The sequence below is a fragment of the Balaenoptera borealis genome (genome assembly GCF_965194805.1).
Source record: "Balaenoptera borealis genome assembly, chromosome: 6".
NCBI classification, from domain to species: domain Eukaryota; kingdom Metazoa; phylum Chordata; class Mammalia; order Artiodactyla; family Balaenopteridae; genus Balaenoptera; species Balaenoptera borealis.
Window position 1 is genome coordinate 61178699 of NC_138863.1, and position 14895 is coordinate 61193593.

Consider the following 14895-nt stretch of genomic DNA (forward strand, 5'->3'; position numbering starts at 1 on the left):
CAGTATCTGAGCATAATCCTTTTCTCTAGTCCTGAAACAGGTTGACTGCAACACAAATCCTTAGATATCTGCCACTTACCTTTCAGGCTTATAGATAAGGTTGTAGTAACAGATCTCAAGATGTGGAGTTGATTCAATGACAAAATTCATTTGAGCACTTTCCTTCATGGCTACTGCAACCACAAAATCAACTTCTCTCAAAGGTTTCAGTCTCAGAGGGCTCACATATAATCTCAATCAGTGAAAATAATAGGCAGCTTTCTGTTTATTCTTTAAATTAAATAGATCTTAGATGGAAAGAAAAAAGGGATTAAAACAAAAATTAACCTAGGAAAAATTCTGTCACTGACATAGATTATCTAGACATCAGCTCATAATGCACTGGGAGATCTACAGTATACTATATGGTATATTTAAGGCACAAAGCTTTATGAGGTTTGAGGTGGCTGCTTACAACAGGAGCTTAAAGAAAGAGATGAAAAAAAGATACTTTACAAAAGCGGCAGAATTTAATAAAATTTTAATTGCAAGGAGTAAATCAAAATGAAAATTTGAAAAGTTAAAGCATATTTGTGTTTATTTATAGATTGTTATCACATGAATTATAAAGGAAAAAAAGAATATCAGAATGGAACTGGATAGATGTATTCATGCTATGGCTAAGAATAAACAATGTTCCTACATATTATGGTTAGTGAGAACATTATCAGTTTAACAGGGAATTGTGATTATTTAAAAATATGTAGAACTTACTTAATCTGTGCTTTAGAAATAACTGTGTATAGTGTTATAAGCTGAAAAGACTTCAAAAGAATACCAAATATACACCTGTGTATAAGAATTCAGAAAAGGCTGCATTCTGTAAAGTCAATCAGCTGCATTAAAAATGACACAAATCCAAAACAAGATGCATGTTATATAAAAAAGGACTTTGTAAGATTTGCTTGCTGCATTAAATCCACAGTTTAATCCACGAAATTTCCTTTTAATTATCATTTAGATAGAAGCATGCAAATAGTTCTAGGATCTACTTAGAGTCTTCCCCAAATCCACTACGGCTACATATTCCCTTTTCAGGAGCTAAGCAGGTATTCGGGCAGCTGCTTCCTCCTCTGCATCCGCTCGGTTTGCGTTAATTTCTGCAAGTGTTCGGCCGAACCGTGTCCATTCATCATTTCGGGGGACAGCAATCTGCTGTTAAAAAGAAATACAGTGTTTTATGTACACTGAAATAAAAGATCATCTTACTTACTATTATTCAGTGTTTTCAAATACTTTTTCCATTAAAAAGTAATAATTGACGCGAATGGCCTTTCCATAATTACAGAGACTATACCAACGATCTATAACATTTCAAAACAAAAGATAGTGTTTGGGAAGTGTGTTGTGACAGCCTCAGAAATGATTTTGCTATTATCATCATCCGTGGAAGAGAGAATGACAACGATGCTCTGTAAATATAACTCCTAGGCACTATCTCATGGATTTTGCTGGTGGGCAGGAATTCCTGAAAAATTTTTACTTCTTGCACCATTCCTAGTATGAAATAATTTGTGAAGCATGGTTCATAAGATCTGGTTTCTTGTAAGTGTTTATTTTTGTTTGGAACCTAAGATAACCTTTCCTGATATCTTAATCCATCTTCATCAAAAGGTATGCTACTTCTTACCACTTTAGTGATGTACCAATAGCAAAAGGGGAAAGGAGGCGTGTGATGCTTTTGCCTAACTAAAGCAGTCCAATAACCAAAGATTTTTGACAGCTGCCATTATAATATTTGAGGAATCTGGCATGCCATATTAGGGCACAAAACATTCAGTGTGGCAAATGGATGTGCCTGCTTCTAAACCTACCATATGACTTTAGACTAGATTGGACAGTGATGCCCAATATGGTAGCTACCAGACAATTGTGACTATTTACAATTAAATTACTTAAAATTAAATAAAATAAAAAATTCAGTTCTTCAGTTGTTCTAGCCACATTTTAAGTGTTCAATAGCCAAATGTGGCCAGTGGCTACCACGTTGGATAGTGCAGACACAGAGTAGTTCCATCTGTGCAGACAGTTCAACTGGCTGTTCTAAATGATTCACTCTACCTCCCTCCACATCTAATTGCTAGAGGCTGTGGGGTTTCCAGAGAGAATGGGGAATCATAAGGCAGAGCAAAAGAAAGAGTGACTAAGGCGCTAGCCAGGGCTAAAACATGAGGAAATCACTCCTGAGCATCGTGTACAGTCAACCCAAACAGTACAGATGAGAGAGCTGCAAGTCATCCTGTTGGGTTCAATAATAATGGCTTTGCAACAAGGCTCAAGGAGTCAAGACTGACATTTCACACAGTCATCAGATAACTCTTAAAAGATATTACTTTTGATTTCCACTACCTGGCCCAAAGAAATCTATGAATACAGAAAAATAAAATCTTATCTCAATAACAATTCTGTAAAGCACCAAAGTCCAACTATAACTCTGAATTTCTTCTGCCTGAAGAATTTCTAATTTCCAGCAATGCATGCTTGAAGGTACTTCCAACATATGGATACTACCCTCAAAATCTGCTGCATGGGGACACAGGACATTCAGTTTAGAAAGAAAATTAATCTCAAGAGTTGCTTCTATAGTGAAAAGTAAGTTTTATCAATTCATGAACTTCAAAGACTAGTTTTAGCCAGAAAGATACTGCCACTGCAATGCTGTGAAAGCTAAATAGATGTGTCAAAATTATAGGCAGTGAGCCTCATACCTCTCCCACATCATATATAACAATCTGTCCTTCAGAATCACCCACGGCAATCTCTCTTCCAGAATGGGTCCATCTTACGCGATTAAGGGCAGGATTACCCTCCACAGAAATGCTGGCAGTTGGCACCTAAAGTCATTTAAAATATAGTGCAGTGTTAAAAGTTTCATCAGGATTTCTATAAACATGTAAAACTAATTCTTCTTTCCTCCAATCTGGCTACATTTTTAAAAACAAAGATGAAAATAGATAAAGAATTTTCCCGACTTTCTTCCTGTTCAGTGATACATTCTGAATGACATTATAGTCAATGCTCGAAAATGGTTTGGGAAAATAACTTAAGTCCTTATATAAGAAATTTTCACATGACTGGATACATCATTTTGAAAGATCTTCTCTTTAATAAAGGATTCTTTGTTGTTTTAACTTCTTTAAGAAGTCAAGCCATTTGAAAACAGATGGTCAAAACCTCACTTAAAGAAACATCTCAAAAGCCCTCATAAACAGATTATGGTTCAATTTTAGAGGACAGGAATTACTTTTGTAGCTTGCGTCTCTGTTAGCTAAAACCTGTGATCTGATCCACAGTTGCTAGAAACAGTTCATACTAAAGCTGCAGAATGCGTCTTTCCAAAGCCCCTGTGCCCATGGACAGCCTGGAGCAGGGCAGGATGAGGTCACCAACACAATGGCACCATCCCCTGGAATCTGACTGTACCCTCTGCTGTGCTAAAGAAAAAAGAAATTATTTGCCACGCATGGAGCAAACCTTCAATGTCTGACTCAGAACAGTATCACCATAACTTTTAAATTTTTGAAATCTGATTAAAAATAATCCTACTGTTTGACACGAGTCATCCTCAAATGATTAATTTAACCTTCCAGAGTGCCAAAATTGTTCTAAGAGAAAAATTATAACTTAGATATTTTCTCTGAGTTACCAAATTATAGAAAAGATCCAAATTTTACTGTAACCACGAATGTCTAACACCAAAATCCAAATTAAGAAAAAAAATTGGTCTCATTCTAGGTAACTAGAAATGTATCATCAAGTCCAGTCATCTAACCAGTCAATACCTTTCCCTAGCAGTATCTGAATGTTCCTCTTCAAACTACTAAAGCACGAGTTAGCACAGTGTTAAAATTCTTACATTTCCAGTATATAATTTCCTTGTCCTGTATAACCAACTAATTTACTTCAAGGGATTTTGGACACTTGCCACTAGAAATATGAAGAGATGTGGGAAAGAGTGGGCTGTGGGGGAAGGCACCAAGAGATTTTCTCCTCAAAAACTTTTATTGGCAGAACTGCTAACATTACTTCTTACCACCACACAGCAATACAGAACTCTAAGAACACTTTAAGCCTCTCCACATTGGTAAAAATAAACCTGGTTAAACATAAATAATAGCTGCAGTTAAATTTCATTCCTAATAACTCATTTTAGTATAGCAGTTAGGAAATTTTATGATTTCTATATTAATTTTATAGAAACAGTAACACTGTTTTCAGTGTTTCATGGAACAAGTCATCAAAATACGTTTTGCTTCATTCAAATAAGTCAGCCTAAGACTAATATTTATGGATAATATACAATTCTATCAAGGCTAAGAGATAATTTAGAAATTCAGAATTAAGGTTAACATATGTCAACGATCTGAAACTATCTGCTTTCTAGCCTATGAATCAAAAATATCCCAGCTGCCTTATGAATGAGACTTTGCCAGGACATTAGAGACAGGATAGTGCTTTTTAGAAGTAAAAGGAAATGCCCCAGTCCTCTTGGCAACAATATTTCTCCCTTCAGTTCTGCACAGCATGCTGTTTATTATTTAGGGTACAAAGCTTATTTGGTTTCTTTGTGATGAAGCTACAATCACAGAGTTCTTTTACATTTCGTGGGATAAAAGGAATTTCACAAATTATTCAATAAATCTCCAATTTTCTATTTTTCAGTGCAATTTTTGTTATTTTCCTGCTCACCTCTGTGTCATTATTGAGATTCCACAAATCCAGCCTACCCATGCCATCCACACAGGCAAACAGGGCTGGGTGGGTGGGTGACCACATAACATCATAAACATAGTCCGAATTATCTTCAAATGAGTACAAAGGCTTGTTATTCTGAAAGGGAAAAGTTGATTTTTAGCACAGTCAAAATATGACATACATTCAACAGGTATGATAACATTTTATGATACTTAACTCAGCCTAGAAAAAGTTCCTATAATTCCTAAAGAATTACCTGGAGTTATGGAACTAAGAATCAATGACTGGGGCTTCCCTGGTGGCGCAGTGGTTAAAAATCTGCCTGCCAATGCAGGGGACATGGGTTCGATCACTGGTCCGGGAAGATCCCACATGCCGTGGAGCAGCTAAGCCCGTGTGCCACAACTACTAAGCCTGCGCTCTAGAGCCTGCGAGCCACAACTACTGAAGCCCATGCGCCTAGAGCCCATGCTCCGCAGCAAGAGAAGCCACCGCAATGAGAAGCCCGCACACCACAACGAAGAGGAGCCCCCACTCGCTGCAACTAGAGAAAGCCCCGCGCGCAGCAACAAAGACCCAACACAGCCAAAAATAAATAAAATTAATTAATTAATTAAAAAAAAAAGAATCAATGACTGGACTGCATTTTCTGTTTAACTTGTAGACACAATACTGTTTAAAAAAAGGAATAGAATGTGCTTTAAAAACATTTCAATGAGAGGATTCCGGAAAGATGGGAGCAATGGCAGTGTACTTTTTGAATCTCCTCTAAATCTCCCCATAAACCCAGACAAAGCAATGAGGATAGCAAAACCAAAGATTCACAGACAACATATACAACAAAATCAGGAGACAAAGCTCCAAATGTAAGCAGGTGGAAACAAACCCTGGACTACTATGAGATCTGCACAGTACATCTGTGTGGGAAGAAGCATGGGAAGGCACGAGGGCTTCTGACAGCTGGAGAACAGAACAGAAGAGCCTCACAGTCCACAGCGGGTGCTCACTGGACAGTGTGGGGGTCAGTCTGAGAGCAGCAGCAGAGACTGGGAGGGAGTTCAACAGAATTCGATTTATAAATAATTGCAGGCAGACTCCAGTGTGATATAAGTAAGGTCTAATGATGCAGTCTGAGCCCGATAAACTTGCAAAATTAACAAATCAAAGCTCCCTTTTCAAGACAGTCTCACCAAAAAGAAACTGCCAGGAATGGAATCCAAGTTGTGGAATACAGCACAATAGGGACAAAGGAAAGAGAAGGTTCAGATAAAGGTGGTGGAGAGAAACGGAAAAAGGTACATTTCAGAAAGTACAAGATAGAGGGATATATACCCATTTTGCAAAAATTCCAGAAGAGCTTTAACCTAGACTATGAAACCAGAAAAGCTAACCTTGCCCATTCCCTTCCTCTTAAATGTAGAGAAAAACTCATTTCACTACTAGACAATAACCAACAAAAAAAGGATCTCACTCAAATCTTACACAAAGTTATTGTGGCAGATCTTTAATAAGTGTATTATGACAACTAATAGGAAAAGAATAGCCTTTCAACAAATGATGCTGGGACAACTGGATATGCACATGCAAAGGAACGAAGTTGGACCCCTCCTTCCTCACATTATATACAGAAATTAACTCAAATATATCTTAGATCTAATATAAGAGCTAAAACTATAAAACTTAGGAGAAAGCATAGGAGTAAATCATTGTGACTTTGGACTTGACAATGATTTCTTAGATGAGATAAGAAAAGCACAAATGACAAAAAAAAAAGATAAATTGGGCTAAATCAAAATTAAATACCATTATGCTTCAAATAACACCCTCAAGAAAGTGAAAAGACAACCTATACAATAAGCAAAAATATTTGGAAATAATATACCTGATAAGTGGGACTTGTATCTAGAACTCTTACAACATTTTAATAAAAAGGCAAATAACCCAATTAAAACTTGGGCAAAGTTTTAACAGACATTCCTCCAAAGAAGATCTACAAATACAAATAAGCACTTGAAAAGATACCCAACATCATTCTCCATCAGGGGAATGCAAATCAAAACCACAATGGGCTATCATTTCATACCACCAGGATGGCTCTAATAAAACCCAAAAACCACTGAATTGTACACACTATAAAATGGTGAATCTTATGGTATATGAACTATATCTCAATAACACTTATTTTAAAAAAGAAAGAAGAGATAAAGCGAATTTTTTAAAAAATTGATAGACAAAGAAGATTAACAAAGATATATGTATAATGGCAGGCCCTAAAAAAACCCAAAGCAATACTATAGAATACCAAAATCTTAATTTAAGCGAACTCTCCTAAAAGAAAAGACAGCTTGAAACTTCATATTAAAGAAAATCCTGTGTATCTAGGACATTCAACCCTTAAAAAAAAAAAAAAAGATTTGATCATCCAGATTTTTAAAGACCAAGTCTTGAGTAAAGAAAAAAAAAAAAATCAGATTGTCATCATACTTTTTGACAATGCTTTTTACCAGAAAACAATAGAGTAACATATTTAAGGTAATCAAAAAAAAAATGTAAACTGTGGATTTTACATACAGCCAAACTGACCTTCATAAATAGACAGACTCTTCAGAATATGGGAATATGCACCCATGAGCACCTCCTGAGGAATCTACTGCAGAGTAAGCTTCAAATGACCAAAAAGAATGAAGAGATGTCAACATAAGGACTGGGGGACACCAAGTGATTCACAAGGGTAAGCTTCTCTTTACAGAATTATAAACATCTACAACTATATACGACAATATGAACAGTACCATAAGAATGCAAAACCCAGGCGTGAGAAACTAATAGGACAACCAACGTGGTTTCTTCAACAACAGCAGCAGCAAGAAAAAAAGACAGGGAAGGAAACCCTATTTTAAGAGAGCGGCTCAAAAGATATGTCAATCGCCAATAAATGAACCTCATTTGGATCCTGCTTCAAACAAGTAAATAGTAAAAAAAATTTTTTAATGGAACGCTGGCTATCTGATGAAATTAAGGAATCACTATTTATTTTTGGGGGATGTGACAATGATATGGTAGTATTACAGTTTTTTTTTTTTTTAATGACTACTTTTTAGAGATACATACTGCATATTTATAGATTAAATGATATGTCTGCATTTAAAATAATCCAGGACTGCGGAGGGAATGTAAGCGGGAACAGATCAAACAAGATTGGTCACATGTTGATAATTTTAGAAGCTAGGTAATGAGTACAATGGTTTCGTTATACTCCTCTTTCTGCTTTTGAATCTACTGGGAATTTTCCATAATAAAATGTTTAAAATTATAAATTTAAAATTCTCAGATATCAATGTCAACTGCATGATTATCTTAATAGCCAAAAATGTCTGTTTGTAATTAAGAAAACAAAAATTTTAACAAAACTTATAAGTAAGCTAAAAACAGAAACTAAGAGGTTTTTTTTCCTTCTTAAGATCATTATTTTCCTATAACTCTCCTTGGCAACAATGCCAAGTGAAGTCTCCCTCTGAGGTAGTTTTCAACTTGGGATGAGTATCACAATCATCTGCAGAGTTTTTAAAAAGTCCAGATGCAGGGCCCCACCCTCAATGTACTTCATCAGTCTTTTTGGTGTTGCTCCACTAGAGATTCTGATGCACAACAACGATGAAGAAACACTGTGCTAAGACCTGTAAATCCTGAGGCGATTGTATACTTCTTCAAGAAAATCCCAATTTTAGGCAATTTTATGGTCTCTCATCAAAGACTTAAAAGAGAAGTTGTTCACAGTCATGTGCACATGCTCGACTCTATAAGAATCTGTATTGGTCTACAAGATTTTTAAAATTAATGTTTAATTTTTATTTTTAAAGAAGGGGTTAAGCAGAAAAATGGGCAGACTTAAACAGGCACTTCACGAAATGGCCAATAAACACATGGAAAGGAGCTTAAGATAACCTCTTTAGTCTCAAGGTAATACAAATGAAAACCAAACTGCAATGCAACTATACCCATCAGAGTAATTAAAATGAAAAAAAAGGCAGAAAATACCAAGTGTCAGCAAGGTTGTAGAGCAAGGAAAACTTTCATATGCCACTGGTGAATTATAAACTGGTAAAACTATTTTAGAAATTTGCTTGGCAGTATCAACTAAAGCAGAATGCATGCGTACCTTATGGCCAAGTATTTCCCTCCTAAGTATATGCCCAACAGAAATGAGTGCTTGTGTCCATCAAAAGACACCTACAACTATGCTCATAGCAGCATTATCCATAACAACCCCAAACTACAATCAACCCAAATACCATCAGCAGCAGAATGGATAAATTATGGTATATTTACATAAGGGAATAGTATATATCTGAGAGAATAAACAATCTACAACTACCTTCAAGAATATGGAATGACTCTCACAAACATAATGTTGAACAAAAGAAGCCAGATACAAATAAGTACATACCATATGATTCCATTTTTATAAAATATGAAAAATGTTATATACAAATTAGATTAAAACTTACATAAAAATGATCTCTCAAGTGAAAAAGAAGATTGCTGAATATCTCAGGAAATTATTAAATAAAATGTTTCATCTATTCAGGGGACTATGATGCAGCCAGAGGCAAAAAGCAGGATGCATTATAACTGGGTAAAAGATTATATTAAAAATAAAAATACAATAAATGGCAACATGTTCCCAAATTTTAAATGTAATTAGAAACCTTTGTAATTTTTTTTCAAGTTTAATTTAAAAAACACAGTCATCCAAGGATTAACAATTTTTCCCCCTCAAAGAGAAAGAAAGCACACATACAACACCAAAATTGTTTCATAATATATTAATTTCATATATGATACTGCAAATTAAAATCCCAAATGGATCATTTCAAGTACTTTTTAATAGTAATACTTTTTCTTAACTTGAAGAGAACTTCTGCCTAAATGGAAGAGAGGCAGCAGGAAAGAGCTGAAGAGGGGCGTAGGATATAAACTCTTATCTCAGGGCTACCAATAACTAGCTTTAAGGCTTTGGAGAAGTCACTTCATCATTCCAGGCCCCTATTTCCTTATTTACAAAACCAAGGTTCTGTATCAGTGGTTCTGAAACTTGACTATACATTGTAATCCCGCTAACCCTGGAGGGATTTTCAAAATTATGCTGTTGCCTGAGTCTCTTTAGATATTATGATTTAATCAGTCTGGGGTGCCAGGTGAGCACTGGAATTTTTAAAAATTGCCAAGGTGATTCTAATGTGACCAAAACTGAGAATTACTGAACTACATGATGTCTAAAGGTCACTGCAGCTCTAAAATTCTTATAAACAAAAGGTTTGCAAACATATTTTTCAAAAGAATGAATCAAAAGAATGTATCATTCTTTGAACAGTAGATAGCATTTGAATAATCACAGGTAACTCATTCTAGTACAGTGGTGAATAAATAAATAAATAAATAAATAAATAAATACTGTATGGTCAAGGGACAAACCATATTTTTTTCTGAGCTCTTTACAGTAATGGGTTAAATAGTGTCCCCCCCACCTCCCAGCCCCCTGCCAAATTCCAGTCCATTTGGAACCTGTAAATGTGTCGATATTGGAAAAAGGGTCTTTGCAGATGTAACTAAGCTGAGGTTATACTGCTTAGAGTAGGCCTTAAATCTAGCACAACTGTTGTCTTAAAAGAAAAGAAAAATTTGGACAGAGACAAGTAGGAAAAGCTCCATGCGATGACAGAGGCAGAAACTGGAGTGATGCAGCTGGAAGCCAAAAAGCACAAGATTGCTGGCAACCACCGAAAACTAGAAAAGAGGCATGGAAAGAGGAACAGATTCTTCCTTAGAGCCTCCAAAAGTAACCAACCTTGCTAACACCTTGATTTCAGACTTCTAGCCTCCTGTGAGAGAATAAATTTCTGTTATTTTAGTTACCCAGTTTGTGGCAATTTGTTACGGCAGCCCCAGGAAACTAATACAGTAATTCTGTATTTTTCTGGGGGTAACTGGGGAGTTCTAGACTAATAACCAAAAGAGTCCCTATAGTAAATCCATGAACATAACAGTGAAGTGAGTGTGTCCTCACTTGGATCGGGACAGCAATAAACAGATTCTCATTAAAAAGAAACAATTCCAAGGGCAGAAATACCTTCCTATATAACCTGATGGAAGATACTAACTTTTTCAGAAGCAATGTGTCTATTAAAAGCAATGGAAATATACAGAAGCAGTCTTACAAGAAAAATGAAGACAGTGCCCAATTCAAGCACTGCTCAGGAGACAGCATCTCAGTCAATGGATCCTGAGGATTACCACCCATGGCAAGGTTATCTCTATGTGAAGATGAATGAATCACGCTGTCTTTGCTTGATGCCACTAAACATTCAAATCAGAAACCTTCTTTTGTTCCAATTCCTTGCTCACCAAGCAACCTTCTGATTATAATTTGGCTTCCCATGTGGGTTGTCTACAGGGAAACAATGAGCTGGTCAGGTGAGCATGAGTATTTAGGCCTTCTGGCAGTTGTTTCTCACTGTAAATTAATAAATTGATCTTCTCCAATGCATCAGTGTCTTAGAAGCCTGTGAGTTCTAGTCAGCACTCCATAGCTAATCAAATCTAGTAGACTGACAAAATTGAGTTTCTGACTATGCAAAGGACAGGCTGGACACTGGCCAAAAACACGTTACTATGGTATTTTCTAAGAGTTAAAAAGGTTAAAGCTTTTCAAATAAGTGTTGAGCCTGGAATATACTGTGCATACATTAAAACATTTTGTCCTCCAAATAAATAATTCCTATATTTTGAAAGTAATCTGTAACAAGTATGGTTAAATGTGGTTGGAATATTAAGCTCACTTATCAGGTCTACCCCTAATCAAGTGCTTATGGAATCCTCAGGTTACCTTCAAGAAGCTTCTACTCCTCACATATTCTTGCTACCATTTTTCAGGACTGCCAAAGTGTTTCTGTTGTGAATTTTCAAATTTGGTATTTTAGAAAGTTAACAGTGTCCTTCAAATATATTAGAAGCAATGTCCTGGTTGGTTTAAATTAACCTTCACCAAAATGTGGAAAACGATCTATCTTCATCTTCTTTACTAAAAATAACTGAGTTCAAAAAAGTAAACAATTTGATGATCCAGAACTCTGTCACTACATTAAAATTCCTGACTCTGCAAAAATTAGAAGCAGACGACAGAAGTAGATTACTTGAAACTAAATTTGAGGCAGTAACAAATTGAGATTTCTAAGGATTTTTTAGAGGACTTATAGAAAGGGAGAAAAAGAAAGAATCTCGTTTCGCTATTGGGGCAGAGACAGATCTTAAAGGATACAAAGACACAGCAATATCTAGCGATTTGTTCTCCCAGTTTATGGGGGCTCAATTCCTAGAGTCAGAAAACACTTAAAAAGTAAAGGCAAAGAAAAACATTTAAAATCTGTTAAATTCATGAATGTGAAGATACTGGTGTAAAAAGCTTAAAATGGAACTGGAACAATGTCTTTAAGAAGAGATTATTTTAAAACCTTGCCCATTATTCATTATCATTGTGTTGGAGAGCACAGAGGCTCTACCAAGTTTTCAGGGAAAAAAATGAATACCAGCAACACAATTAACTATGAAGTATAAATCCAAGATCAAAACAATGACCTTGGGAGCCATAATATGGCCAAATAAAAAAAATACTCAGCAGACTGTTGCTGCTCCACCCTTCATAGAGTAGAACTATTTGTGTGAAGATAAGTCAGAATAAAAGGTAATTCTTCTGATAAAGTTCTAGAGGGTACTTGCTATTCTATAAAAACACCCTGTTCTGTGTTGTCCTATCCTTTGGCCACTAACATTGGAGAGGTATGTATGCATGGGGGGGGTGGGGAGTGGAGAGCCATGTATCACAGATGAATGAATAAATGAGTTTTCTATATGAAGCTCACAGAAGGAAGCAATGCCTAGCCCAATTAGCAAAGAAAGAGATATGCCTGGCTGTCATTCTTATTCAGTAGGCAGTTCTATGTTGAAATACAGCAAAATACAGGAACAAAAAATATCAACCACCAATCAACCAGCTGTGTAGTACCACAAAAGCAAGCATCAATCAGTCTGCTATCATAAATATAAGTTCTGTTCTTGCTTAGGCAAGATGAAGTCTTCATTTTCCAGTCCTATTTGGTAATATATGTAAGAATGGAAGCCTCAAATTTAAAGGTAAAAGAAGGATGGCAAACTGAAGCCCTGAGATATTAAAAATAATAAATCTACAAATAGATAAAAGATCCCACCAGAAATCTAGCCACTTACGTGGCTGCCTACAGCCTAGAGAGAGAGAGTTGGCTTCATCTTTCCAATTCTGCATCTTGCTTTGGTTTTACTAGCTGGATTATGCGTTTCTTTGCTGGTGGTTGTTAGAATCTTCTACCTCTACCTTTTTCCACTGTATAAATCTCATTCAAAAAAAAAAAAATCCAAGAACAATCTAGGAAAGAAAACAGATGATTGACACTATATGCATTCAGACAGAGCGTCTGATCTCCATGAAGAGGAAAAGGAGGAACTGAATGAATATTGTTAAGTGCCTATCATGCTAGACACTGTGTTAAGCCCTAAGCACTATTTAATATGTTTTCCTTCATTAGACTTAAATGCTATTTTTATGCCTGCTAATTAATCCCAAACCTGAAAACGTTCAATTTTAAGAGACAAAGTTTCTAACTCACTAAGAAAGCATCAAGAAAGGACAAGAGTGAATAGTGAGTTCATCCCTGATTTCTGAGGCTAGCATTTGATAAATAAATGAGTTCCACTGTAATAGTGAAGAATATCTCTTAAGACCACTAGGTTTTCTCAAAGAAATTGAAGAATCAAATAAAGTTAGAATAAGGCAGACGGAAACATGAAAAAACACAGCTTAAAATTTAACTTAATTTAAATAGAATCTGATATTCCAAGTATGCAGCTTTGCCAGCAGCAATGTAATACTGCAGAAAAGCCAGACAGAAAAGTCAAGGCACTTTAATTTTTAAATGGGGCCAAATGAAACTACAAGGCCTATCACAGGAAGAAATGTTCCCTACCTGGATTTGCCTTGAGACTTTCAATGAGGCAGGGCAATGTCACATCTATCTGGAATTGCTGTAGGATCAGGAAGCACTTTATAACATAAATGGTTTTTCAAAGCTTATTAAAACCCAAACAAACTATTTAAATTATGCATTGCAGAAAACAAAAATATATATGCATCCACATATATTTACACAGAAGTATTTACACAATACTTTCTTAATGATTCCAGTTTATGATGTATAGTCTCATTGTATAAGACTTACTGTACATCAGGTTTTATCTATCTTTTCTCCGGTTTCCATCAGCTCTGTGAGCCAATGCAGTTCTGAACAGCCTCTAAAAGCTCTTCAAAGAGCAAATGCACAGCTTTTGTGTTGGGCTATAGGGCAGCTACGTGAGTGCCATGTGAGATCCTCAGGGGCTTTTCCTCCAACTCAGTTCAGGGTAAGCAGTTCTGTGCTTGAAAAGCCTGAAGTGGTGGGAAGATTGGTGTTGGTCATGTGTGGGATTACCACACTTGTCAGCATACTTTTAAGAAAACTTCAACATCTAGTTGTTCACTCATGTTGTGTGTAACTTATTAGGTTTGATCTATCAGTAAATCATTCTAAGCTATTAGGAGGCTTTTTGTCTTTCCCATGTAGTAATAGAGCACCACCTTGTGTCAGAAACCTGAGCACTTGACTAGACATCTGTTTTTAGATACCTTAGTTGTCCAAAGTTTTACTGTCCAGTCAAATGATGAAGTGACAAAAAGATGTGAGAAGTCCACTGCTCCAACAGCTGCATGACAATGAATGCCAGTAATTGGTCCTTGATGTCCCTCGAACATCTCACTGATTCCAGCTTTGCTGTTTCATAAGAGTGAAAATAGGGAAATCTCTTGTAAGTAGACCACTTATAAATATATGTTATCATGGGTTTATTTATTACACTTTGACATAATTTCAACAAACTTAACTCTGTGCTCGTAACACATCAGAATAATTATGTTGAGTGTTACCTATCCAGATTTGATAAGGCTACTAAAGTGGTTAAGTACATTTTGGAACCATAAACATCATGCTATTGATGACAGAAATCAAAAGTCCAATATCTGAGGTTCTGAGGTGGTGG

At 36.0% G+C, this 14895-nt stretch overlaps 1 protein-coding gene across 10 annotated transcripts in view; it reads right to left on the reverse strand.

The window, feature by feature from the left end:
• Nucleotides 1–550: 550 nt before the first annotated feature.
• DYNC1I2 (dynein cytoplasmic 1 intermediate chain 2) overlaps nucleotides 551–14895 on the reverse strand; it is a 50614-nt gene continuing 36269 nt past the window's right edge. For 5 of the 10 annotated variants that reach the window (XM_082395409.1, XM_082395408.1, XM_082395407.1 and 2 more), the window contains 4 exons: nucleotides 14486–14630; nucleotides 4729–4869; nucleotides 2748–2873; nucleotides 551–1194 (listed from right to left, as the gene is read on the reverse strand). In XM_082395409.1, coding sequence (XP_082251535.1) covers nucleotides 1081–1194; nucleotides 2748–2873; nucleotides 4729–4869; nucleotides 14486–14630 — 526 coding nt within the window. In that variant the 3' untranslated portion in view covers nucleotides 551–1080. Of the gene's footprint in view, nucleotides 1195–2747; nucleotides 2874–4728; nucleotides 4870–6922; nucleotides 7397–10952; nucleotides 11183–13790; nucleotides 13849–14485; nucleotides 14631–14895 lie in introns of those variants that run through there. The other 5 variants (XM_082395406.1, XM_082395405.1, XR_014245598.1 and 2 more) reach the window with 4 other exon arrangements.